The sequence below is a fragment of the Papilio machaon genome, chromosome 27 (genome assembly GCF_912999745.1).
Source record: "Papilio machaon chromosome 27, ilPapMach1.1, whole genome shotgun sequence".
Lineage (NCBI taxonomy): Eukaryota > Metazoa > Arthropoda > Insecta > Lepidoptera > Papilionidae > Papilio > Papilio machaon.
This window is the reverse complement of record NC_060012.1, coordinates 4,916,256-4,942,638: the sequence shown is the minus strand read 5'-3', so window position 1 is coordinate 4,942,638 and position 26,383 is coordinate 4,916,256. Positions and strand designations below refer to the sequence as shown.

At 32.7% G+C, this 26,383-nt stretch overlaps 3 protein-coding genes and 1 non-coding gene across 5 annotated transcripts in view; all 4 read right to left on the bottom strand.

Annotated features, from left to right (window-relative positions):
* Positions 1-4,990: 4,990 nt before the first annotated feature.
* LOC106711053 (ommochrome-binding protein) lies at positions 4,991-6,644 on the bottom strand. Its single transcript, XM_014503271.2, has 2 exons — positions 6,585-6,644; positions 4,991-5,861 (listed from the first exon to the last, which is right to left on the bottom strand). The coding sequence occupies exon 2, from the start codon at positions 5,859-5,861 to the stop codon at positions 5,046-5,048; it is 816 nt and encodes a 271-aa protein (XP_014358757.2). The 5' UTR covers positions 6,585-6,644; the 3' UTR covers positions 4,991-5,045.
* A 2,009-nt stretch (positions 6,645-8,653) lies between these two features.
* On the bottom strand, positions 8,654-15,101 carry LOC106711039. The gene is made up of 14 exons (XM_045684790.1): positions 15,032-15,101; positions 14,489-14,640; positions 13,994-14,147; positions 13,435-13,628; positions 12,665-12,901; positions 12,433-12,585; positions 11,892-12,102; positions 11,514-11,689; positions 10,920-11,172; positions 10,500-10,651; positions 9,856-9,991; positions 9,749-9,781; positions 9,112-9,215; positions 8,654-8,812 (listed from the first exon to the last, which is right to left on the bottom strand). The coding sequence occupies exons 1-14, from the start codon at positions 15,041-15,043 to the stop codon at positions 8,716-8,718; spliced, it is 2,064 nt and encodes a 687-aa protein (XP_045540746.1). The 5' UTR covers positions 15,044-15,101; the 3' UTR covers positions 8,654-8,715.
* A 427-nt stretch (positions 15,102-15,528) lies between these two features.
* Trnai-uau lies at positions 15,529-15,618 on the bottom strand. The gene is given in 2 exon segments: positions 15,529-15,564; positions 15,581-15,618. It is a non-coding gene; the product is annotated as a tRNA-Ile (tRNA).
* A 1,887-nt stretch (positions 15,619-17,505) lies between these two features.
* LOC106711059 (thyroid receptor-interacting protein 11) overlaps positions 17,506-26,383 on the bottom strand; it is a 38,683-nt gene continuing 29,805 nt past the window's right edge. For both annotated transcript variants that reach the window (XM_045684633.1, XM_014503274.2), the window contains 7 exons: positions 22,567-25,638; positions 22,305-22,489; positions 21,978-22,141; positions 21,379-21,582; positions 19,184-19,328; positions 18,773-18,990; positions 17,506-18,418 (listed from right to left, as the gene is read on the bottom strand). In XM_045684633.1, the coding sequence (XP_045540589.1) occupies positions 18,207-18,418; positions 18,773-18,990; positions 19,184-19,328; positions 21,379-21,582; positions 21,978-22,141; positions 22,305-22,489; positions 22,567-25,638 (4,200 nt within the window). In that variant the 3' untranslated portion in view covers positions 17,506-18,206. The remainder of the gene's footprint in view (positions 18,419-18,772; positions 18,991-19,183; positions 19,329-21,378; positions 21,583-21,977; positions 22,142-22,304; positions 22,490-22,566; positions 25,639-26,383) is intronic.

Below are 26,383 nucleotides of genomic sequence, written 5' to 3'. Positions count from 1 at the left end.
GGTATTTTCACACTAGTCGTATAACTAGCTTATTTCTGTTTTTTTTTTTCAAAGATTGGGAGCCAATTATATTTTGTAAAAATATTTGGACAATGTTAAAGCGACAATAACGTACAGGAATAAATCTAGAACATTTAATTTAAATTAAATACATCTCTTTTTTAATTTTAAACGATATTTTTAATCTTAATTAGAAGTTAATGTATATGACTTTATATTTTTTAACATATTCAATGAATAATAAAACAACCAGTATTTGATATGCTTTAACTCCTCTACTTGGTAATAACTGAACTAGGATATAGTATTTGAAGTGTTAAAACGCTGAATGCGTAATGTATTGCTAAGGGTTGCATACGACTATAATATCGAAATGCTTCTCTAATTGCGAATTACAGTATTAACATAAATCTTAATAATATTATAATTGCGAATGTTTAGATGGATGTTTGTTTGAAGATATCTCCGGAACGGCTCAACAGATCATAATGAAATTTGTCACAGACATAGAACATAATCTGGAAGAACACTTAAGCTACTTATTACGTTTTTTTTAATTCCGCACGGATGTAGTCGCAGGTGACAACTAGTTATTTCATAGTTTTCTATATGTATAGTATAAAGATTTGTCTGTACGTAACAATATTAGTATGGTAATAGTGCATGGCGGGTGCAAGGTCGACACGAGGCCGTCCGCAAATTAGTATATTGCGACATTTTGTCTGACGAGTACATTATAGATTACATTAAAAAAAATACACTTCATCTACAGACACAATGAAGTGAAAACAAGACATAGGAGAGAGCTAACATAGCTGTTACTAAACACCACATTAAAATACTTCGTGAAGACCAAAAGTGTTAAAATTCATCTTTCTGTCTGATTAAAAATGTGTATTTAATAAAACATTAAATTTTTTAGACTTAGGGCACAACGTCTTCAAAACAACCTGACAAATATTTATAAAAACTGTTCAGTGATAAAGGAACAAATAGGGAACAAACATTTTTTTTTTATGTTGTAACCAAACACATTACCCAAGTACAGCTTGAAGAAGAAGAAGTGGAAAGAAGAAGAGGAAATGAAGTGAAACTGTAAATGCAGGTGATGTAGTGTTCAATGTCATTGATTCAGTGTTCGAACAAGTAAGCATTAAGTCACTTATGTCGCGAATAAATCTAGTGAAAAACTGTAATAGTTATGACACTATCCAGTACTCCAGCGCTGGAATTACCGTCTTATTCGTATTTCATAACTATTATCTTGTTCGTATTACTTTACGATAAATAAGTTTGACTATTACAGATAATTAATCTTCGCCCACTTAAGTTAGACGTTGAATTCACTTTGAGATTCCTATTAACAAATGTAGGCTCATCCGTTCAATGCACTTTGTTTAAATGAGTCACAAATTCAAGGACTTTTAAATTGTATATATTTAACTATAGTACTTTTGTTATTTATGACACTGAATGAATATGAGATGATGACGAGGCTAAAAAGTATGTATGGATTGCGTGGAAGATGATAAGCGTAAGAAGGCAGTGAATTCAGACAGATATGATATGACAGATATATATAGAAGAGTACATGATGTGCCGAGACTACGTAATAAAAAGGGTTAGATGACAACTATATGAATGAAAAATTATTATGAAAACAGACATTTTTAATGACAAATGTCTCAATGAACCGAAACCTTAAATGTTAATTCTTAAAAACATACTAATTATCTTTAAATAATAACAACGAGTAATATATAATTATGATTGTAATCTTATTTAGTGCAGTACAAAGTAATGTGCCAAGTTTTATAAATGGTCGTCGTATTAAATACAGTCACATTTGTAATTTATGTTTATATTCCTAGAAGTAGGGTGACTAAGTACCTTTTTTACCTAAAGATTTGCCTTGATAAATATTACTATTGACTAATACTAAATATGTAGATTTTTTTTATAATAACGTAAATATAAAATAATTATTAAATTAAAAAGTTTTTCACCTGAAAACGTTTTTTTTGTTTTTTAATAACTTTTTAGAGGTTATGTTAAATGATTCCTTCAGTGTATAAGCTGCACGATTTCATTATGTGTGTTTTAAATAGCGAACAAGTTGTTACTTAGTTAAGTTATTTAGTTTCAAGTATACATTGTTATACGTCTAGAAATCGACTTCTTATCAGGTAATCAAAGCCTTGACGTCAGAGTATGTTATAAAACGTTCAACATAGCTTTGTCTAATGTTAAATTAGTTTAATATACGTACCGTTAACAAGTAATCGTATCCAATAATATCACTGAGACACAAACTCACAAACAGATTATCAACATCACAAAACACAAGTTCACATTTTCGCTTTAATCTCTCGATAATCACTTAAGATGTCATCATTTCAATTTGATTTTGAATAAGTAAAAAATCACCGAAACAACGGCCGCCATCATTGTTTTTTTGGCGGGAAAACACGTTACGGACGCCATTATATTACTTTACACACAAATTTGGTTATAAAGTCACCATAGTTGCTTCAATTTTCGAGGTTAACAGTCGAAAAAGAACGATTTTGCTGGCGAAAGAAAATTCGGTTTGTACTGTTGTAAGTGATTTATGTCAGCCATTTTATCACACCAAGTTTACTTTGTTATAAAAATAAGCAAATTGAACACTTCTAAGACAATTTTATAAAAGAAAATTTTCTTTATTTTATTATATTTGGAAGAACTTTATGGAGGATACTTGTTTATTTTTGTTTTGGGCTTAGTTTCTAAGGCTACGACATGGCTCGTAAGACGGTCGGGTACCAACTGACCAACGTGCAAAGAACTAGGGTGGAGGGTGGAAGAGGGTCGCTTTAATCATACGGGGAGGAATATTTCGCGTTTTAATTACAATGTAGTGCGTTGGAAACAGATTTTGCGGTTGTTGGCGTAAACTTCACCTTGTGACGAACAAACTTTAGACCTGTTTTAGTATTATTTATGTATTTCTGACTATTATTTTCTCCGTTACAACATGTATGTTAAACATTTTATTGAATAGAAATAAATAAAAAAAAGAAATCATGATTTGATTTAAATGAAAACCACCGCAGAATAAACAAAGCAGTTTTTAAGTTTTAAAACATTTTGAGATTTTTTTTTCACTTTATTACAATGTTATATTTAAAATAAGTTTTCGCATTTTATGAACATTTGAAAAATAAAAACGTTAGATTCTACTTTACTGAAGAATTTAATATTCAATGACTACTTCTATAGAAAAGATTACGTAAAAGTAAACGCAATAAATAATTTAGGATTAACTTAAAGTGCTACGAGAGAAATACGTGGCTTTAAGGTACTACGAAGCGTAGCACCAAATGTGACATCCCGACAGAAATTGGAATAGATTGTGTGACTGGTTGATCACTAACCCATTGCCCTTGAAGCTATAAAATAATTAACAAGCTACAGATGTACTGATACTAAATAAAAAGGCGAGGCACATAATACTTGGAACACCCTGTATATTGCACATTATAGCGCTTTTTACACAACACGATATTTTGTTTAAGATATAAAAATTGTACAAATGATTAAAAAGTCTATATACCACAGGTGGCCAACTTGAATAGATTTTTACTGAAGAAATGTTTGTGCGATGTAACAATTTTATTTTTATTTTATTATTTCTAGTTAATACTCATTTTATATTAACGTGAGTATTGCGTCTTATCATCTTCGGTACGATATGTTTTACGTTATTTTTGGCCTTGCTACGATAACTGAACTGTAGTCATGTTAGTAGTTTTGTTCGTTAGTTCCTTACTATTTTTTTCTCTTAACGCCGCAATAAATAAAATATCAAAAATGAATTTAGATTACATCATGTTTTATATCGTATAGTGTAAGGAGTTTTTAATAAAGTACATTAAGGTAATAGAAATTACAGCGAGTGGCCGCACCCCTTTGTCGACGGGAACTTCCACAGAACTCGAGACTAGTCTAATAGCCTATTAAGATAAATTGGCGAGTTTATAAAAAAAACGCCTGCAGTAAAAGTATAGCAAAGTAATAATTACAAATTATCATTGTCTATTTACGATCGTTAACCAAAATCCGTATGAATTAAAGTCAGAAGTTCCAAATTAATTAGTTAAATGTGAATTTTAAACATTTTAGTTTGTTCAATCTGGTAAAAATTTTATTAAAAAATCACTTTTTATTAACAAGTTACCAAGTTTAAGCTACTAGATAAAAGATGGCGCTAAAGCGCATATTTTGAAAAAATTAAAAATTTTTCTATTGTTAAAAAAAGTATAATTTAAAACTTTATCGCTTAATCCTGATAAGGTAAATATATAAAATATTATAACAACAACATAACTCACTATCGTAACCCAGAGGTATAGGCAGAGACCACGGACCTACATTTGGCGCGGTCCTGACACACCTCTCTCGTTTCTTCTACATTCCTACATCTACGTATACACGCACGTCGGTTTCGGGTTCTCTTAATACTGCCCTTTTACATAAAATACTAACTGTGGCCAACAACTCCGTTCGCGCGGAATTAAAAATAAAAACACGTAATAAGTAGCCTATGTGTTTTTCGAGACTATGTTTTACATCTGTGCCAAATATCTGTCCGATCCGTTGAGCCGTTCCAGAGATACGTTCTACCAAATATCCATCTAAACTTTCGCATTTATTAAATAATAACAACGTTTTAAAACAGGAAATTACCGATTTATATATTGTTTAAATTGGTAACTAGTCTCGAACCAGTTTCACTGGCAAGGAATGATTTTTGATGTTTCTACAAGTTGTTCAGACAACATTTTCGATGAAAAAATTTAATAAATAATGCATCAAACTTATTAATAACATTGACTTAAAATCCTAGTAGCCTATATCAGATAAAGAAATTAAATAAAATCAATGTTATAAAAAGCATGTTTTATTTTGTGATTAATTTTAATATTCTATTTTTAGCATATAAATGAAACAAAACATGTTTATGTCTTTAAATTACAACGTTAAAATCGATCTTGTTTTAATAATTAACAATCTTTGTTGGGAACTAAACGTAACAACGAATTCTCTTTTGAGTAAATCAAATGATTATTATTATCAAAGGCTATTCCATACACATCTTGGATTTCAGCAACTTTATCAATTGATTTAGTAACTTTATTCACTGTACTGTATATACCATCAGCAGCTAAAACAAACACCCTACCATTCCTATCTAAAGTTATCTCACGAATTTCATCAACACTTTTTACTTCTTTATATAGAACCTCTTTTTCACCTTTCTTCTTGCCAAAGACACCAGAACTATTACTATAAACTATATAACCCTCATGATCTATAACAAAAAAATAAACTTTAATACCTTCAAGTTCTTCGAAAGGTTTAGATTTACCATTAGAATAAGTGAAAATTGTTTGACTTATAAATTCAGTGTAATACAAAACATTTTTATAAAACACATTCCAAGCGTTGATTCCTGGCACAATTAAATGTGCTTTATTACTCTTTTCATTATATTTATATATCCCTTTATGACCACCGATATAGACAACATGATTATTTTGATCAACATCTAAAGAGAAACCATTATTGACTTCTAAATTAGTGAATTTTCCATCCTTTAGGTTAATCTTAGATGTTTTGTAAAATGCATCTCCTGTTTGTTCTATGTGTGTGAAATAGAGGGTGTTAGTTTTGTAATCTATTGCCAGAGATGAAGGTTTGTAGATATCTGCCTTCATTAATTCTTCTTTATAATTTCTTCCATCGTATAATATTCCTTTGCAGCCCTCACTAGAAGTTGTCTGTATCGCCGCTAGGCATAAAATCAAGAATTGCAACATCTGGAAATAAGTGAAAATTCTCTTTATTTTGTGATTTATTTGCTATTGGTTTTAAATAAACAATTAATTACGATAGTGAATTAAAGAAACAGGGAGATGATAATCACATCTATATATATTAAAGAAAGTCGTGTTAGTTACACTATTTATAACTCAAAATCGGTCGAACTGATTGCTTAAAATTGATGGGGAGGTAGCTTAGAACTAGGAACTTTTTTATCTTGTGTGCATTTTTTTTATTCCGCGCGGACGAAGTCGCAGGTAAAAGCTAGTTGTAGATAAAGTGAATATAATATGTGATTCATATAAAAGTAACAAAAGCTCAGTAGTAAAGAGACAAAGACATTAATTATAATTTTCCTTGTCCGACCGGTGCGGTGTTGTGTACAAAATTACACTTTATAGTTTTACGTTGTTTATTTTATTTTGTACAGTTTAAGTAAAAATCAATTTAATGTAAAGAAATTTCGACATAATTTATTGTTAAATATTTAACTATATGACAATAAAAATAATTCTAACTGTAATTATGTTTTCTATTACAATTGCAAAATATTACAAAAAAGCATGGAAATAGCATATTTTAGTGAATGTCTAATCTCACTGAAAAAAAGAAAGTTACATATTTATTGTATTAGAAGTAAGATGCAACAAAGTTTTGTTTACATTACGATTTCTTAATCAAAATATTGATATGTAATTTAATGTAAATATAAATCTCACCTTGCAAGCAGAGCGTCTCCGAGCAATAACTGGTCACTCAGCCAAGCTCTGTATTAAATGCTACAAGTTTTATAATAACAGATAAAGTTTTGGAGTCGAATTAGTACTTTAAATATTTTGTACACTGTCGATAAACATTTTTTAAATAGTCATTTCGCATATTTTTTGTAATGCGATGCTTTTTGTAATGCGATGCTTGTTACTAAGATAATTTGTAATCTTTTTCATTAAGTTTCCTTAAAATGTTACTTAACTAACTCTAATTCTATCAATAGAAAGATTATCCTAAGTGGCAACATACATTAGAGTTAGAGTCTCTGTTTTGATCATGCTCTAAAAAAATCTCAAAACAATATTTATTAATATGAAGTCTCCATGACAGGCTCTGTTCGTACATTCATAACTCGTTCATAAAGCCACGTCCACAATACCGATGTATCGCGGGTATTAAAATCATTTATTTTGTGAACTCTATTACAAATGAACAGTTATAAAATCATGCATAGTATCAAATTTGTAATTTCAAATATGTGAAACTTACTGCCACAACTATTCTTCAAAAACATCACCTTCGCAATCTTTGCTAAAAAAAAAAAGGAAAACAAAGAGTTTTTCAATAGAGAAAATTTATGGTTAAGCAACCACCCAAGCAAAAACTCTTTTCTCTCAGAGGTTAGACTACATTTAAGCATTTTCACCAATGTTCGTTTGGTTTACCACTGTGTACCAAAAGCACTTATATCATCACGTATCAAGTGATGGCAAAGACGATAGTCTTAAGTCGCAAGTCTATATCAACCTTTATACTTACGATTTGTTAAGTTTATCGTAGGTAAATACCTCGGGTGCATTTTATTTGTTTTTCCCCGCGTGCATCATGGGATGCACATTTTCCTGTTTATGTACACGGCCTTACCAAGTTCAAGGTTCGATTTCAGAGTACGGCAGTGAATCTGAATACCTATAAGTGCCATCTACCGGGCTGGTTGTGAAGGCTATATTAATTTTTGATATCTTTTTCATTTGTTATCTTTATCTCTTTTCATTTATCTTACTAATATTATAAACTAGCTTTTACCCGCGACTCCGTCCGCGCGGAACAAAAAATAGAAAACGGGGTAAAAATTATCCTATGTCCTTTTCCTGGTTCTAAGCTACCTGCCCACCAATTTTCAGTCAAATCGATTCAGCCGTTCTTGAGTTATAAATAGTGTAACTAACACAACTTTCTTTTATATATATAGATGTGAATGTTTGATGGATGGATGAATGTTTGTTTGATGAAGTTATCTCCAGAACGGCTCAACGGATCTCGATGAAATTTGGCATACATGTAGATCAAAGTCTGGAAGAACACATAAACTTATTAAGTTGTTTTTTTAATGCTGCGCGGACGGAGTCGCGGGCGACAGCTGGTTTAATAATATAATGAAAGCAATTCTTGCGAGGGTTTGCCAATTGTTCACTAAATGTAATTTATTTTTCCTATGTCTTGAAAGTTTCTAGATTTATTAGTATTTAGTTTCTTCGTATTTTATTTTATATATTTTAAAAAAGGTTACCATCTGTTGACGTAAATAAACATTAGACTAAATTACTTTTTACTATTTTAAGAGCTCATTTTTATTAAGAATATGATACGATAAAATTAAAAAGCAATTTATATAAGTAATTAACATTTTATTTACTACTAATGTAACGTAACAAAGCAACAATTAACTTTTACATAGTGATTATTAAACCTCATTTCTAAGTAATGCCACATTCGAACACGATAACAAAAACTGTAGTATACATTGTTCCAAATTGAACCTAAAATTTTTAAACGAACAAACGTTTCGTATATAATTTTTATAGGCATACTAGCAATTATCCGCGACTTTGTTCACACTGATTTTATTACAAAATCTAATTATGTGAATTACGTTATTGTAGTATAATTTCTCGATTTTTATTTGTATATTTTTATTTCTATTTCAGGTAAATAGAAAATAAATGTGTAGATAATTTTTTTTTTTAAATAATGTACAATTTTGGCGACTGTTTTTGAAGAGCTAGTTTTACAATTTAAAATGTTTATGTATTAATTTGAAACAACGTATACATAGAAATAAAACATTATTGTACTGTATCACGTGAATGGTAGTTTTGACGCCTTGTCTTTGCAGAAACAATATTTATTTAGATGTGGATGAGTTTTGCTGATACAAGAAGGTTCATCAGCGTACCTGAGAATATTATATCTGTTAATAAAAATTATAATAAAATATAAGCGGGAGACTCCATCCCTTTTCTGTCCTTATCCACAAATGTTGCTATATAAAAACTACACTCAACGTTAAAACTAAATAGTAAATTTTTAAAACTACAATTTCTGCAAGAATATTTAAGCCATTATCACGAAGTAAAAAATATTTTATAGGACATTTTGCCAAATTTCTATCAAGCTATATCTTGTTTTAAGTCACTAATATTTTAACCTAGGAAAAAATACAAAAAATGGATCTTTATTTTATTATTAACTCACGCTGTAATCCGCTGGATGTCGCTGTCAGAGACCACAAACTGTTCAGTGTTGACGTAGTACTTCATTGTGCCTTCAAACACCGCGCGGCCAGGACTCATTGTGATCTAAATTGCAACATACAGAACTACACTAGTAACATAGAAATGTAGACAGTTTTTACTTTAATGTCCCACATTTTTTTATTATACTATTAAAAAACATACTTTATTTTACAACTGTCTGTTTATAATTTTATACAATTTCTAGTAAATTAAATAAATAATTACAACAAAAAACACTTACCGTAAATGTTTATGCGAGTCGAATAAAACTATAGTGTGAACGAATTTACCGTTGGTTTCTGAGATGGTAATCTTTAAAAAATATTGTCATCCATGTTTATCATTAACAAAACAGAGATAACGTGTTTTAAATTGAGTTTTCGGTCTCAAAAACCCACGATTAGTCGTGCAAGTTACAGAGACATACTTAATATAAAGGTCACAAGAACGCAAGAGTAATGTCGGTGGATACAACTTCAAGTCGTCGCTCATTGGTTGATTGGATGAACATTGCTATTAATATTTAAAAGGCGATTTGACGTGAACACTTTTTTTTTACAAAATATATTTAAGTCAACAAATTGTAATAAACTTACTTTCGCTTGATAATACTCGACGCTGGGTCTCGACTGCGATTTAAAAAAGAATAATTAGTATTATTTTCAAAGGTAATTAAACAGTAAATATATTTAAGTAACATCACCTTGACATCAGCTTTGACATATGTTTCGTGTTGACCGTTACATTCAATGCCGGATTTGAAACTGAGAAAATCATCGTTGTTGCTCAGTTTCATCACCCAGTCTATAAATGTCAGCTTTCTATCGACACAATTGGACCTGGAAACATAGACAAGGGTTTGGTATACATATTGATACTATAGATGGGTCAACTTTAATGTAAAATTAATGTTGTGAGTTTTTTTTAAACATTAGTATTTAAAAGAAAAGGGGACCACTGACGCAACATTGTAACAACGTTAGAATTTTCTACGTTAAATGCGTAATCGAATTATGCTTATTAAAGCTCAGTTGTTGAATTTTGAGGTTATGTCCTACAATAGAATAAACTACCAAACCAAAAAAACTTATAAAAGACTGAACAGATGTCGCATTTCTTTGAGGTCTAGATGAAATGTTATCAAGGAAAGTTACCAAGTAAAGCAGCTGCACCTATCGTAATATTTCAAGGTTTTTTTTATCGGTTCCAAACTTGGTTCTAAATTTATTTATGAAGCGCCGATAGCCTTTTACAATATCCTTTAGGTTAAGGGTAGGTACAGACATCCATATGATCGATTGGAATGTTAGTTAATTCTGTACACTTTTGACAATTTCCGTCACTCACCTAACGTCGTAGGTGACGTTGTTGACAAAGTTGGCGAGCGCGGCGCTGGCCTGAGTGTAGAGTCTGTCTGAAGGCAGTACGGGGTACCACTTGCTGCACACGCACCAGTGAGACAAGATGCCCGCTTTGCCGCATGTACGAGACTTCGGGATCTTACAGCAAGGGTGGAAATCAGTATACGACAACGTTCTTGGAGAGAACAGAACCAAATGGATAGAAAAGTTAAATAAAAAAACAAAGATAAATTAGAGTGCGATTAAATAACTTTCACAATTCTTACAAAGTAATATAATTTTGAAGACGAAAATTATCTGAAAATTGATTTCCATTCAAATTGAAATCGAGAAAAAATTTTCTTTGATAAAAATGTAATATTACAAATTCTAAACGAAGATCTCAGTTTAAGTTAATCCAACCAACCGGTTCTAACAGGCTCATCCCTCTCGGTATATCAGATCCGAGTATGACATAATCATTGGCCAGTTCAGGCAGACCCATGGCGTCCACTAAAGTGGTGTGAATATCGAAGGGTGTAGTGAGGACGTGCGCGTTGTTCTGCAGAGAGGTCAGAGCCTCTGGTCGCGTCTGTATCAACTTCTCTGGCAACATTATCGCCATCAATGGCAGTCGCTCCTCTATCTTGCCTTGGTACGTTTCTCGAAGTCCAGAGAATCTGGAATGAGACTAAAATCAATATTTGAGCTTTAAGATTGGACCCTAAAATTATTTTACTTCAACGAGAGAACGGAGGAGGAACGAAACGGAGAAGAAAAACACCTCAGTGTATACCCAAGGCTGTTTTCGACATTTTTCCACATGACACAATTTCCTAATAGAACAAGATAGGAATGGAAAGAAGCTAAGGTGGTGTGAACCAGTGATTCCAAAACCCAAATAACCCGGCGATGTACAACGGCGCGAAATAAAGGCAATAGTTCACAAACAAGGAATAAAGCAGTAAAAATTTGAAAGGAGTTTACGAGAAAAAAACAGTCTCTAGATGGTTAAGCTGACCTAGATCCATGATCACCCATTACAATGAACAGGTGGTTCTCCATCTTGCCGGAGTATCGCATGTGCTCGATGAAAGCCACCAGATCGTCATCAGCGCTGGTTATCATGTTGAAGTCATCGTGTGAGATGTCCACTATGAAAGTAAAGCAGAAATGCTTCTCCGCTAGTGACGTCACCTAAGGAGATGTCTAAAGTTATTGCCAGAAATTAGAAAAGGAATATAAAAATTGAATATTTAAAAATCTCAACTAACTGTATCCATTTGACAGTCACAAGATGAATAGATATGAATGAAATCTCACTCAGGAAAATCTGTTCAGTCGCTTAGTATCTATGCGGCTAAAATTCGTCAGTAGGGTACAAAAAAGACGTAAATACCTGTTTGCTCATATTCATGAGAAACCCGTATTGAGGCGTGTCTCCGATGCAGTGCCTCTTGTTGATGCCGTTCCACCACTTGGCCCCGTACTTGGTCTCCTCCTGCAGGAACGCCTGCAGGTAGTGGTCAGCTGGTTGCGAGCTGAACCCGTTGTAGCGATACTGGAAGGTCCCGATCCAGGGGGAGTCCTCGAAGAATGCGGTGCGGTAGCTGATGTTAACAAGTTAAGCTAAAAAGCTTCGCCGAGGAGTGTCTTCTACTGGATGATAAAAACTAAACGCGATGGTGAAGGTATACGATAGTAGAACATGCAAACATTGAATTTCATGAAGGAGAGACGGAAAGACCAAGTGAAAAAGACCAATAACGAAGATTGTCAAAAACGTGAGAAAATTAAATATGGCACTAACAGTAGTTACACTAGTAAGCAAGTACAAGTAATTAAAAAGAAAGTTAAATTGTCTCTTTAGGAAAATTAATATGTTTTGTCTATCGATAGTTATTTTATAACAATTTCATAAAGAAGCTAGTATCACTCACCCATATTTGGATAGCATTTTGAAGATGAAGTTCTCCGGGTCTACGGCATTGCTGTTGGCAAAGCGTTTCCGCATCTCGGGCATGTCGAGCTCCGTCTTACCAGTCAGCAGAGGAATGATTGCGGCTGGCGTCCCGTCGCCTACGATGTTGTAACTGGTCAAAAAAACACAGATTAGAATATGTTTTCTAAGTGATACAGCAGTAAAATTAGGCCTTTAAATTAGTTACACACCCATGCATTATTATGGCGCCCATATCCTGCAATGCCTTATAGCTGTGCGGCATTCGTCGCTTGAAGCCGTTATGCGACGTGGAGTCGAAGCAGAGGATCATTACGCTAATGTCTTCCGCGGGGGGTTCGGGGGCTCCGGCGGGCGCTAGTTCGCCGGGTTCAGCAGGTGCGGGGGGCAGCTGTACCGGCCGCAGACCCGCCTTGTAGCCAAACCATCGGGTTGAGAATAAGTTGAACCTAAAACCGGGCGATCCTTACCACATCGTAATTAAACTAAGAATTTTAAACTTCAGCATTTTTCTCCGTTTTCTGTCCTCTGACTCAGATTTATTATTCCACGGATAGTGTATGTTGCACGAGTGTAATTTGACTAGACAGACCGGCGTTAGAGTAGGGCTCTGTTGGGTGATCACCCAGGATGCTGGACAAAAAGGGATGCCACAGGCCTGCAGATTACGCTGTTGGTAATATAATTTAGTTTAATTTGCCAACACTACTCGCGCCCGTAACCCAGAGGGCTACGTAGTCCTTTAACTACCCCTCTGGGACTACCTACTACCACGGACCTGACACATCTCTCTCGTTTCTTTTACATCTACGCATACATGCCTTCGGATGATCCTAAGCGTTTCATCAATCAGGGCGGTAAAACTCTCTCTGCGCCGACCCTTACCAACACTGCCGCTCACTTTCGCGCCATAAATTTCCTTTAATAATCCTCTTTCATTTATCAAAAATATAATAATTTCATTTAATATGAATCCTTTTACCTATTAACCGGTGTGCCAGAGCATGACACTTTGACATGATCACTAGCGTTGAGGAAGTAATGTCTGTCACCTGTCACCCGCTCCGGCTGACCAATCTTATAATTATTGTCATCTATGTATTTAATGTCCTTATATACACAAACTACGTTGTTCATTGTCTTCAGTATTTCTGATTTCACGTAGCATTCTGACATCTGTAAACAAACTGTAGGTTTTCTTGTACGAAATAAAAAGCGTATTGTTATTGTGAAATTTCACTGCTACCGTACTTGATGAAAAAGCTAGGAAAGTGAACAATATTTATTTTGTAACGGGAACAGGCGTCCTTTTGAGTATGTCTAAAATTTTTATAAGCGAAAGACCAACGGATTACGATATTTTCTCGCTTAAAGACTCTTTTCTCTCTTACCGGAATTTCCCGCTTATGTAGGTCGTCTGTAGGAACCGATCAATGACTCTCGCCTATAAAGGTTTCTCGCTTATCTAGATTAGACTTTATTTCCTCTTAATAATCTTAATGTTTAAAAAAAAAAGAGAATTTAGTTAAATATATACAAACTTCACACTGCACCCAATCGCCGCCCTCGCATTTGATTTTGGGTATGTCCTTGTTGAATCTCATCATCTCTTCAGCGAATGGATCCAGAACCGGAAATTTACAACCAATCTCAGTCTCCTCTAAAATACTCTTTTGCAGCTTTACTTCTACTTTACTGAAATTATAAACATACTAGTTGTCGCATCAGAGTACAATAAAAAACAGTATTGTTTATGCGCTAATTCAAATTGTCATCTTTGTTCTAAATGTCATTCAACATCAAAACTTTCGTATTTATAAAATTAGTAAGAAATATACTATGTGACTGTATTCATAGAGTTTAAGGTTAACTAAGAAATCTAAAAACTTAAAACATTGAACACTTTTATGCGAAATAAAAAAAACAACCAAACTTGACTTGACAAGGAATGGTCAAATCTAGCGATATTTAGTAGAATATTTTTTTCCACAGGTGCTTTTTATTGTATCTTATTTTGCAGTAGACAATGGACTTACTGATACGAGGTGTGTCTATCAGGTAAAGTCTGTGGCATTTCTCCGTAGTTTAGTAAAACAAAAAGGGATATTACAGAAAAGAAGGCAAGCACAAGAAACGCATAGAGATGGTGTTCATTCTTAAATCTTGTTCTCGTCAAAATCTCAATAAACTGAAATAAAGGAAATATATAAAATAAAGCATTTATCATTGTATTCTCTATTGATTTCATTGTCTTGTTCACTTATGTCAGTATAACCTAAAAATGTAATGCATATACTTGTTGCAGCTATGAAATTAATGGACCATTTATACTTTTCTTGATAAAAACAAAAAACTTTTACTGTGATTTCATTTAAGGTACCGATTATTAATTTAATTTTAAGTCAAATTTACATTTTTCCAGTTTTATTCCAGCGCTGGATTCGATCTATGGACTTGAATAATGTAAACAGGACATAATTCATTAAAACTTAATAAGAACATTTTTTTCGATAGAAATAAAAATAATTACCTAACTGAGATTGTAGAAAATTAAATGGTAAACCATTTAATTGACTTACCTTTTGGATCATGATTATATGAAAATATAAAGATATTTTAAGGAAGAAAGTTATACATTGACGAACCGATTGAAACATATCCGACGTCATTTATTTATCTTCATTTTGTGTTAGTAATTTCAGCCAGTATTATATAAAACGTAAAGGGCCAGTTAAAGGTGTTTATGATACTTTTTGGTTATTAAAAAGTATTCATATGTACAGTGGGCCTAGTACGAATATCTGTAAGAATCGACATTATATCGTAAATTAAAAAAATCTATTAAAATTTGTACAGCGCCTCCTATCGGGCGTGAAGTACACCAAAAATTTCATACTAATTTTGACTTAATTGACGATGACAGTACGAAAGCGCTTTCCACAAATATTGTAGACATTCAGATATAGCATCTCAGATTGATTTTTTTTTCTAAAGTCTTTAAACTATTTTTATGTATAATGTGGACAGTTTTGTTTAAACATATCTGTCCGTTTGTTTTGATAACAAACAAAATATATGCTCCAGGTGAGGCTCGAACTCACAACCCCGGCATAGCTCGGACACTGTCGTATAAGTACCGTGCGCTAACCAATTGCGCCACTGGAGCTGCGACGTCTCTTTTCAAAACATAGTCTCTGATCTCATTTTCTCTATCTCACTCTCTATTAAAATTCATAGTAAAAGTACTACGGTTGCTTGTAGAAAATGACAGCTGTCGTACAAATTGGATCTTGTGACATTGACAGGGGGGCGCTAGTGAACTGTCATAATTTAGTTTTACTTATGCCCACCGGTTCGGATATACAGTGCGACAACGCTTTAAATGAACGTGGGTGGGGGCGCTGCAGTTGCTTTAATGTTGCCATTGCAATATAATCACCTTATTTTCGGGATTAAATAAGGATTTGTCGAGTTTTTCTTTACATATTTTTGTACCAGTAATGTGCATGAAATAAATATTTTTTTGTTACTACAAATGATTAAATATTTCGACTGGTTATTTGGGTATTGCCATTTCTATAATTAATTACTTAATAATTTGGTAAAACAGCAAGAACAGAAGAGAACTACGACTAGTTCCTTTTTCGCCACGTTCATTTAAAGCATTGTCGGTCTATAGCTCCTTGTAATAAAGGTAAAATCATTAAACCAATTTTTCTCGTAATTCATGTCAGATATTTTTTAGGCAAAAGTAATGGTAAAAAAAAACCAATTTAGATGTAGCATTATTTATTTTTGTTAAATGAAATGAACAATATACAATTTATTAACAATATTCACATAATAAAAAATAAAAATAATTTTACAATATTTAATTCATGAGCAAAATATTTTTTACACAAGCAATTTAAAAAGCAAATAGACTCGTAAAATATCATTTAATATTGATTTAATTAAAAACAATTATAAATCACATAATTTTGAACTTAATTACAAAAAAAATACAAAATTTACAACGTACACTAGAATTTTTTTCCAATTTCATTAAATTTTTTGCAAAAATAACTAACAAAAAAAAATAGTTACGAAATGTAAAAAAAAAAACAATTCGCGCCACTTTACAAACAGACGTCAAATGTCAACTAAGAATTAATTCTTTGTATTAAGATATAATTGTATTTTATTAAATAGAAGTAAAAAAAAAATACTAAATGCACGTAGATATAAAAATCAAACAATATTATATACAAGATAATATTATACAATATTTCTAAAGATTTTAAAACAGATATTTTGTTACACTAATGTTCAATCGTACCTAACCTAACAACGCCGCATAAGTCATTTACATCAACTTTACAGACGAAAAAACTATTTAAAAAACCGGTAGATTTTTTAGTAATTTCTTAATTATATCTTTAGTTTTTGTTGATTTACTCTAATTTAACTATATTTAGACGCGGAATGAGCTCCATCTAATGGCATACAAATGTAAAAACCGCCAATTTTCGACTTGAGCGGTGTTGTAAGCTAAGGGTCGATATGTAAATGGCTCAAAGACGCAAGAACATAGACAAGTATAGATAATATTTATAATTATGATTGAAAATTGAACGTTATTTATATTAAATAGATTATAGAGTAAGTATTGCTTTTAAAAAATTAAATACGACTTTTAAGAAGTCATTATTTTGAGTTTAAAAGACAATAAGAAAGAAAAAGCTAACGTGATATGAAAATAATAACATACTGCCAGACTAATTAATATGTTATCGTTTATTCAATATTCATACAAAATAGTCTATTTATTTGTGAACGGAAAATAAAACATTTTTAATAGTATTACAATAAAAATGCACTTGCATTAATTGTTTGATACTAAAGTTTAATGTTCACAAAGATACATTTTTATGTATTTTAGTACTTGTCAACTCTATGTTAATGATTAGTCTGTGGTATTTATTTATGAATTCTTTCATTGATTTATTTATTATTTTTTTTTGGATAAGAAAAAGATTATGTTTAAAAATATGTACAAATTAAGACATTTCTAAATGCAATTGAAAAGTGAAACGTATCACAAATTCAATGCGAATATGATAAAAAACCTATAGTTTTTTTCTTTCATCAGACCTTTGTTACGTCGTATCATTTACTTTTAGAGCTTTTTTCCACTAAGTGTTTAGTCGGTCGACTTTGCGATCACGCCAGTGGAAATAGAATTTAAGTTGAATATATCAGATTTTATTATGAATTAGTGAAAGATCATGTAAGCAGAGAAACTAAGATAATAATGACAGAATAGTATATTGATCTAAGTAATAATGTCAAATAGATTGGTTGTTACAAAGCCATTTTGACAGCATTGAAATAACAGTATTAGGGCCCTTTCTTAATTCGGGAAACACTTACTAATATATCACATGTCATAGACACACCTACGACCACTTATCTCTATAGACAAAGTTGGATAGGCCGATTTTTGATAACGACAACTTTTACATAGTTCCGAATTTAAAGCGCCATTTGAAGTTACTCCCAGATACTGACTTAAATTCTCTTATTAGTTCGAGTTTCCAATAGCGCCAAAATGACAAATAGGCACAAAATATCCAGGCCTATAGCCTGTCCAGAGGAATATTGTCAGTGTCTACGACTTCTAAATTCAAGTCATATTTAGTTTCACGACTTCAAATATATAAAACCTCCTTCACTCATTTCACAACTTTTTTTTTATTTCATAATGTTAGTATATCACATGTCTCTAAGCACGTGCTTCAATATGGCGCTCTCGCTGTTCCTCGTCTGTGTGACTCCTGTCTCCAGGTGTCCGAGGTTCACGACCCTGGGCTCTGACTCAGCGGAGCCCTGTGATACAGCATCACTTTCCAGGTTTTGGAATAATACGTTATTCGAACCAGTTGAAGGATTTCTTCTGTGACCTGGATCTATGATTGGGTTCGGACCTGAGGAGATTTAAAAATAAACTAACGAATGGGATCATAAGAGATAGCACTGCTGTTAAATAGTGTAGGAATTTTTATTTCTTTTTCATCTAATATTTTATAGATTTCTCTTTTTCAACATTTACCATATAAAATCTTCTTGAAAACTAAGTTTGGGAACACACTAGTAGCTCTTGTGATTGTTACACATACAGGTGTCTTACGTCACACACACACACACATACGTTACATTAGACGATGAATTATGAACTAACTGTATCGCTTCTGTCACCTAAAAACATCTAATGATTACTAAGGAAGGCCCTTAGCGTAGACTAATTCTCTCTATAAATCTAACTGAAGATCAATACTCACCCATTGTAGAACTCCTTCTAGATGTAGGCGTTGTACTTCTCGATTGTGCTAGATTCATAATCGGCAACTGCGGTCGAGGTTTCGATTCGTTTTGAAGGAACTTAACGAATTCTGCGGCCAGACTGTCAGTGGTCGTCGTGGACCTAACAAGTCCTAGCTTTTCACATTCTTGCTGATTGAAGTCTAGCACTGTTGATAGAATACGCAAGACTTGGGTTCTGGAAAATTATAAAACGACATTATAAAAGGTCTTTCGTCAAAGATTACTTTTTTATAGTAGAAAGAGGAAAATACGTCTTCTACGTCGGTAAAGCTATCCTATCCTATCTTTTCCATAGTAGGAAAAAGATGAGTAGGGTAAGAGGACTAAAATTTCGCCTTTAACGTTTATGAAAATCAATGGTAACTCACTTGTTGATAACGTTCTGAGCGCCGGTCACCACGTAGTTAATGATCAAGTTCTTAACCAAATTCTTGTCGACCTTGTCCTGCTGGTTTGACACGGCGTTGTAGTAACGCTGCTCCGCCATCGCTACTGACGTCTGCAGGAGTCTCACTGAGGAAATTGTGTAAGGGATTTTTTTCATATTATTTAACATTTACTTCGTTAGGGTACAAAAACATCGAAAACATCGATGACTGATTTATGTGACAAGGTGGATTTCCAATTTTATCTGAATATAGAGACATAGTCAACTAAATACTTTTTCTATTTACAAACGTAACTACTCTGTAATGTACATATTTACAATAAACATGAAATTTCAAGAGTGCATTATGCAGACCGAAAGGAAAAAAATTAAATTACACATTTATTTAAATCTACAATCTACTCTTACCATGCGAACACTACATCTGCGTCGATGCTCGATCATACAGCACGATGAGAATGCAAACACGACCTCAAAGTATTATTCAGCCACTGGGAGGAGAACTGCTAACATCACCACTGACGGTAGCCATGAATATGGTACAATGACAAACAGCTTCGATTGTTTGGTCAGAACTCTAGATTCGGGCATCGAAGTACCCACACTGTTTATACCAAATAATGACACTTCGAAAATGTATTAGAAATTATGGATTGGGTAATGATTGATTAGAAGTCTTAGATTAATCAATTAATACATTTAAGAAGGTATAGTAAAACATTTCTTATCGAACAAGTAGTAGATAATTCAGAGACCTTTTCGACCAAACAATGAAGTACTTTTTAGAATTTCTGAATACAATGAAACTATTAAAATACCGTAAGTGATAACGTTGCTGGTTCCATTTTCCAATTCCACCAGTACCTGAAGTAATACTCAGAGACAATGATGCTATACTGAAGGCTTCTGCTACGATACTAATAATGGAAACTTTAAAATAAACATAAATGTGACAATTTGACATTGTAATAATATCAACAGTGGCAACTCAAGATCTTGTAGAATTTTGTGAAAAATTACTAATGTATTTTTTAATTCAAAGAATGTCGATATTTTAATTTACAAAGGTCATATTGTCAACTAAAAAAACAATAACATTAAAACAAAAAATGTGTGCTGCAAGACTATACAATACAGGTGTGTAAGATGAAAACGATACCAAGTCAATATTTTTAATAGACTAGAATTTATTACTTTAATCATAATAAACTAGTTTTTTGCAGATCACCAACCAAACCAATCATAACATTTATTTAAATTTAAGATATATTTATGCTTTAGCATAAAGTATATCATTGAAATGCAAAAATATTGACCAGTAAAATAGTACAATAAAGCAAAATAAAAAAATATATATACACAGGACGTCACGACGTGCAGCCGAATCTGCAGTCAAACCCCAGATGGTAATCTGAGTCCACCGCGGCACTGTCTACCAACATGACCAGTAATGGACCAGGTAATTGAGCAAATACCATTGGTCTAGCCGGAGACGGCCGCGATGCGATAAAGCCTCACAGTTACCAAATGAGATTAGACTGAAGTAGGCAAAAGCTTCTTGGAGATGCTCGATTTAAAAATGTTATCGTTTACAATTACAATCGTAAAAATAATTAAAAAAATAAAGCAACATTTAAAAACTATGATTCATAAATCAGAAATTAATAAAGTTACAATCTAAACAACATCAGAAATATTAAATCAAAACTTGTCACAACAAAAAAGCAAAATAAACAAAGAAAAAATCAACGAAACAATCACTACAAGACACACGTAAAAGCGAACACTAACAATTGACAAGTACAAAATTAAAGCGAACTAATTTATAACAAAACTTACGTGTGTCTATTGAGTTCCTAAGTTTGAAGAGATTCGACGTCTAACTGTATACCAACTGATAGCCTGGGGGCAACAACCCCAGAATTACCAGCTGATATTTAGTCAGAGGCCGCAAATGCTAAAGTATTCACACTACATACTTTTAAAAATAACAAACATAACAATGACTTCTATGTAAAATCTTATTCATTTTAAAAATCCCTTTATGTGCATATATCGCTAAATATTTAAATATTAAATGTACACTAACTAATTATTAACTTTCAACAAATTATTAACAGATTTCTAAAAAACGCATTCATTGTTTTAAAATTAACCTAAAAAAGTAAAACCTACCTTGCTCCTTCAAATCATTTATCTGTGCCGCTTTCGATTCGACTTGATCTCCTAATCTTGAGGCCGCTTGTAGTCCTGCCAACGACTCGTCCAACTTCGAGTTCAATAACGCTATTTCTTCTTTTTGTTTATTGTTCTGATGTTTCATATCATCCAATTTCTTTTGTAACTTCTCCGTAGCAGCGGCTATATCTCTTTCCTTTTCTGCAATTTAATTATTTGTGCTTAAAAAGTTTTGAGCTAATGACTTGCCTGACGAATTTACTTCAAAACGAAATAATCTTAGAAGACAGGCGTAAAGTGGAAGTAATTCCGAGTTTCGTCTGATGAGTGTGGTTTTTCCTTTCCCACTCTTTTCTTATTAGGAAAGGATGGGAAGGGAAGTGGATTTGGCGGAAGAAGGGACGCATATAAAGGAGAAATATCCTCTTTCTGTGCTTCCCCTTCTCCGTTGATTAAAGGTAGGCAACGCATCTGCATTTGCGGATGTCTATAGGCAACGGTCGCCTCGCTATTTCGGCACACAAATCAATAAAAGCTACAAAAAATCAATCTACAGTTTACGGAAACGTAAACTTCATTTACTTGATTTTAAATACCTAATTGGAACTGCTCTAGTACTACTTGGAGGTTAGCCAGGGAGGCTTCACTTCCGATTCTAGTGTCTTCAGCGTCGCTCAACTTGGCTTGAACTTCTTCCCTTTGTTTTTCCAGTAGTTTTATTTGATTTTTATATGTTTCTACTTCTTGATTAGCTCTGATGCTGAAGAAGTAAATTTATTGATTACAAACTTTGTAGACATCAATATTTACAAAAAATTATTAAAAAAACTCATATCTCCTCTCCTCATATCTTGGACATTGTTAAAATGCTTACTTCAATGTTAAACAATGTAAATAATTTAAGTGTGTACAATTTAACTTACCTATTGCTAGTGTAAACGGTACAGGAATGTTTAGCTTTTTCTTCCACTTGTTGTAATCTCATCTGACATTCGGCAAGCTTTTGCTCTGACGTCATCAACTCTTGCGTGTAGTTTTCTTCCATCTCCATTAAATGTTCTCTCAAACGTTCCAATTCCTTTGATGAATTCTGTTCCTCTTCTAACAGCTGAAAGAATAATGACTAAATAAGATATTTGAATACTACTGTTTTGGTAATAAATAAAAAATAAGCTTTTTAATCACCTGCGCATTTTCAGCAGTCAATTTCTTTATAATTTCTTGTTGATTCGTTAGACTACTATCTAAATCCTCGCACCTTTTGGTTAAGTTTTTAATGGTTTCTCCCGCATTGTTAAGATCCAACTTGAGTTTTTCGTTCTCTTTCACGTTTTCATTTAAAATAGCAATCATTTTGTCTTTTTCTTTGAGAGTCGTTTTAATGTTATCACATTTTGAACAATTCGTGGTTTTATTCTGCACGATTTCATCCATTTCTTGTTCTAATTTTTTCTGTTTCTCCGTTTGCTCCAATATAACAAGGTTCAATCTTTGGATTTCATTGTGATACTGTAAGCTTTCATTATGCTTCAAATTTATTAGATTAATGAGACTAGCTTTCTCAATCTGTGATTGTTCCACAATGTTTTGATACTCAACATGTGCTTTTTCAAACTGTTCCATTTTGTGTTCTAAGTCAGTAATTTCCTTGTGTTTATTTTCAAGTTGTTGGTTCAATTCGTAACTTAGTTTTCCGATCGCTGTTAATTGGTCAATCAATTTATTATATTCGTCATTTTGGTGAGTTGTATCAATTGTTTTCAATTTCTCCGTAAGCTCCGTAAGTGATTGGTTTAATTCTTTGATTTGTTTTTCCTTTTTCTCAACTAAGGACTTATAGTCTTGATTTGTCTTCTCTAATTTATCAATACGGTCTGACAACATGGCTATAGCTGAGTTCTTGTGGTTAACTTCGTCATTTAATGCGTACAACTGTTTATCGATCTCTTCCTTCTTCACATGTAATGAACTTAACTCGTCTTGGTTCCGATTTAAATTGTCAGTCGTTTTACTTAGCTTTTCGTTCAATTTTTTATATTCCGTGTTTAAGGTTTCTATTTCTTGGGCTTTGGAAGATATATTTTCTTGTAATTTTTCTATAGTCTCTTCGTTACCACGAAGATTATCAATTGTGACATCCTTTTCGTTGAGATCTGAAACCAACTTTCCCAATTCTTCTTCAAGGTTAGATATTTTGTTGTTGGCGGCAAAAAGGTCTGTTTCTAGACTATCCTTCAAACGTAAAAGTCTGTCGTTCTCTTCTTTAAGAGTAACTACATCTTTGCTAATCATTTTAAATTGTTTGACCACATTTTCAGTTTCCGATATTGATTTCTCAAGCGATACAATTTTTTGCATTTGAGTTTTAGCGTCATTTCTAAGAGTATTATTTTCAGCTAATAATTCAGTCATACTTGTGTTCAATGTTTTTAAATTACCATTTAATTCATCGATTCTAGTTGTCAAAGTTAAATTTTCTGACAGTAAGTCATCGACCGTACTTTTATTATAAGTAGCCGTTGAGCTTGTCTCCTCGGTGGTGGCAATTGGTTTATCAAACTTGCTTTCAAATTCCTTAACCTTCTTCATTAGTTCTGTTACGTTGGACTTTAAATTACAGTTCTCGACCTCTAATTTTTTAATCTCCCCTAATCTTAATTGTAAACTATTTTTAAGGTCGTCTATTTCTTTTGTAAGCAAAACTTTATCGTTTTCTAAAATGTGTCTATCTATTGCGCTTTGCTCATTCTTAGCAGTAAGCGCATTCAATTTTTTCTTCAATGCATCAATTTCGTCAACCAGTTTTTCATTGCTCACGACGTTTGAATTATTCTCTAATTCTGCCATATTACTAGTCTGAGTCTTGCACAAATCTAATTCATTTAGCATCGATGTATACTTTTGTTTCATATCGTTTAAGCTTTGTTGTAATTTGGTTTTTTCTGTTTTAACTTCTACTAATTCTTTTTCTATCCTTTTTATTTCTGACTCAAATGTTTTGTTCATTTTAGTAGAATCAGCCAACTCAGTTTCTAGTTTAGTGTAATTGTCTTCATGTGTTTCTATTATAGGTTCGAGTTTAGAAGAATTCTTTAAGGCTGTTATTTCCGAAATAAGGAAATCATTATTTTTCTTCATTTCATCTAATTCTCTTTCGTAATGTTGTAAGTCAGTGGTAAGAAAATCGTTTTCAGTTGTCATATCATCAATTTGTGTTTGCAATTGACTTATGTTACGATTCTTTTCCGATAATAATTGTCCCAGCATATCGATTTCTTTTTTAAATGAGTTGACAGTTTTAAAGACACTTTCGATTTTAAATAATACGAGATTATCGTCGGAGGGCATTTCTCCCACATAGTCAATAGGCAATTCAAAGTTTACGTATCTATTATAAAGTTGCATGATCTTATCAGCTTTTACAACTTTTGTATTCGATTTGTCCGGACAATGAATTTCTTGTTCAGCTAATTTATGTTTCAAATCATGGATATCTCGTTTCAAAGTCTCTATTACAACTTTAGCATTATCATCTATATTTATTTCGTCTGGATGTAAGTCATTGGAATTTTTTCTCTCTTTTAATCTGTTGTATTGCTTCAGTAATTCTTCATATTGTTCTTTGGGGACGGTGTTAGTAGTCTCCGGTGCGTGAAAATGTAATTCTGCGTCGTGTTCCAATCTGGTAACTTGTTCTTGTAACTTGAAAATTTCTTCGTGTAAATCTTGGTTTTCTTCTTGAAATTTCTCCGCGTTTTCTTTTAATAACATATGAATTCTTTCTAGATTTTGATATTTATGTGCCAAAGTATCATAATCAGTGCAAAACTGTTTTAACCGCGCAATTTCTTTATCACGCTCATTTATTTTTAGGATCAAACCTTTGACTTCATTAGCGTATTCCTCATTTGCATTTTTTAGATCTGCGTGTTCTTTTTTAAGGACCTCAAAGTTGTGTTGTAGATCTCTCTTCAAAGTTAGAAGTTTGTCCATGGCCTGCCGATGCTGACTATCTAAATCCTCCAAGTTTTTGATAAGATTATCATTCTCTTCTTTAAGGCGTAACACTTCATTAGGATGTTCTGATTCCTTACTATTTCTGCGCTGTTTCAAGGCGGATAGTTCTTCTTGTAGCGTGCGTATGTGCATTTTGTATTGATTTTCAACATCATGGTCAATGGGTTCCGTTGATTGCGACGGTGGATCCCAATACCATGTGGTTTCTTCTTCTCTGAAGCCATTCTTTTTGGATAGTCTCTGGAAAGAATAGAGATAATGGCTATAATAGTTGGCATATGATAAAACGATACTTCAAGTAAAGTTATCATTGAATAATCTTATCTTATTTTTAAATTTGATATTAAATATACTTGAGATAGTATTGAATATATTTGATTTTTAAATAATATAAGATTAAGAATGATAAATATTAGAGTAACATTTGCAAGTTTGTATGTCCGATACACTTTATACTAAAAAAATTATATACTTTATGTTGCAATAGTCACTGTTTTATCTTTATCCACTAATGCAATCATATGTTAAGCAAATATAACGAAATCTCGCAAGGTGTATAATTAGGTGGTAGGCGTAATGTACGGTATGCCACGGAAATTAAAGCGGTCTGTACTCAACTTGTATGATATTGTGTGCTGTAAGCGATGCGGTGCGCTGTTCACCGATGCGAGTGAGTGTCTGTCCAAACACGATACGTTATCAGGTCGCTTTTTAATGGTTACACGAGTAAGGGAAAACGAATGGGTAAAGTTAAGTGAAGTGTGTGACATAACATTTTGAATTTACCCAAAATTACATAGTCTTTATTTGAATTATTAGGTTATATATCCGCCACGAAGGACCATTTTCAACAACAACTCAATACTTCTTATCCAAGTTTTTTTTTCTATAATTTGACCTTCGAAAAGACTATTATAGATAGAGTATAGACGTTTAATTACAATTCATAATGAGCCTCTCACAAGATAGTGTGCAGGTTCGTTCC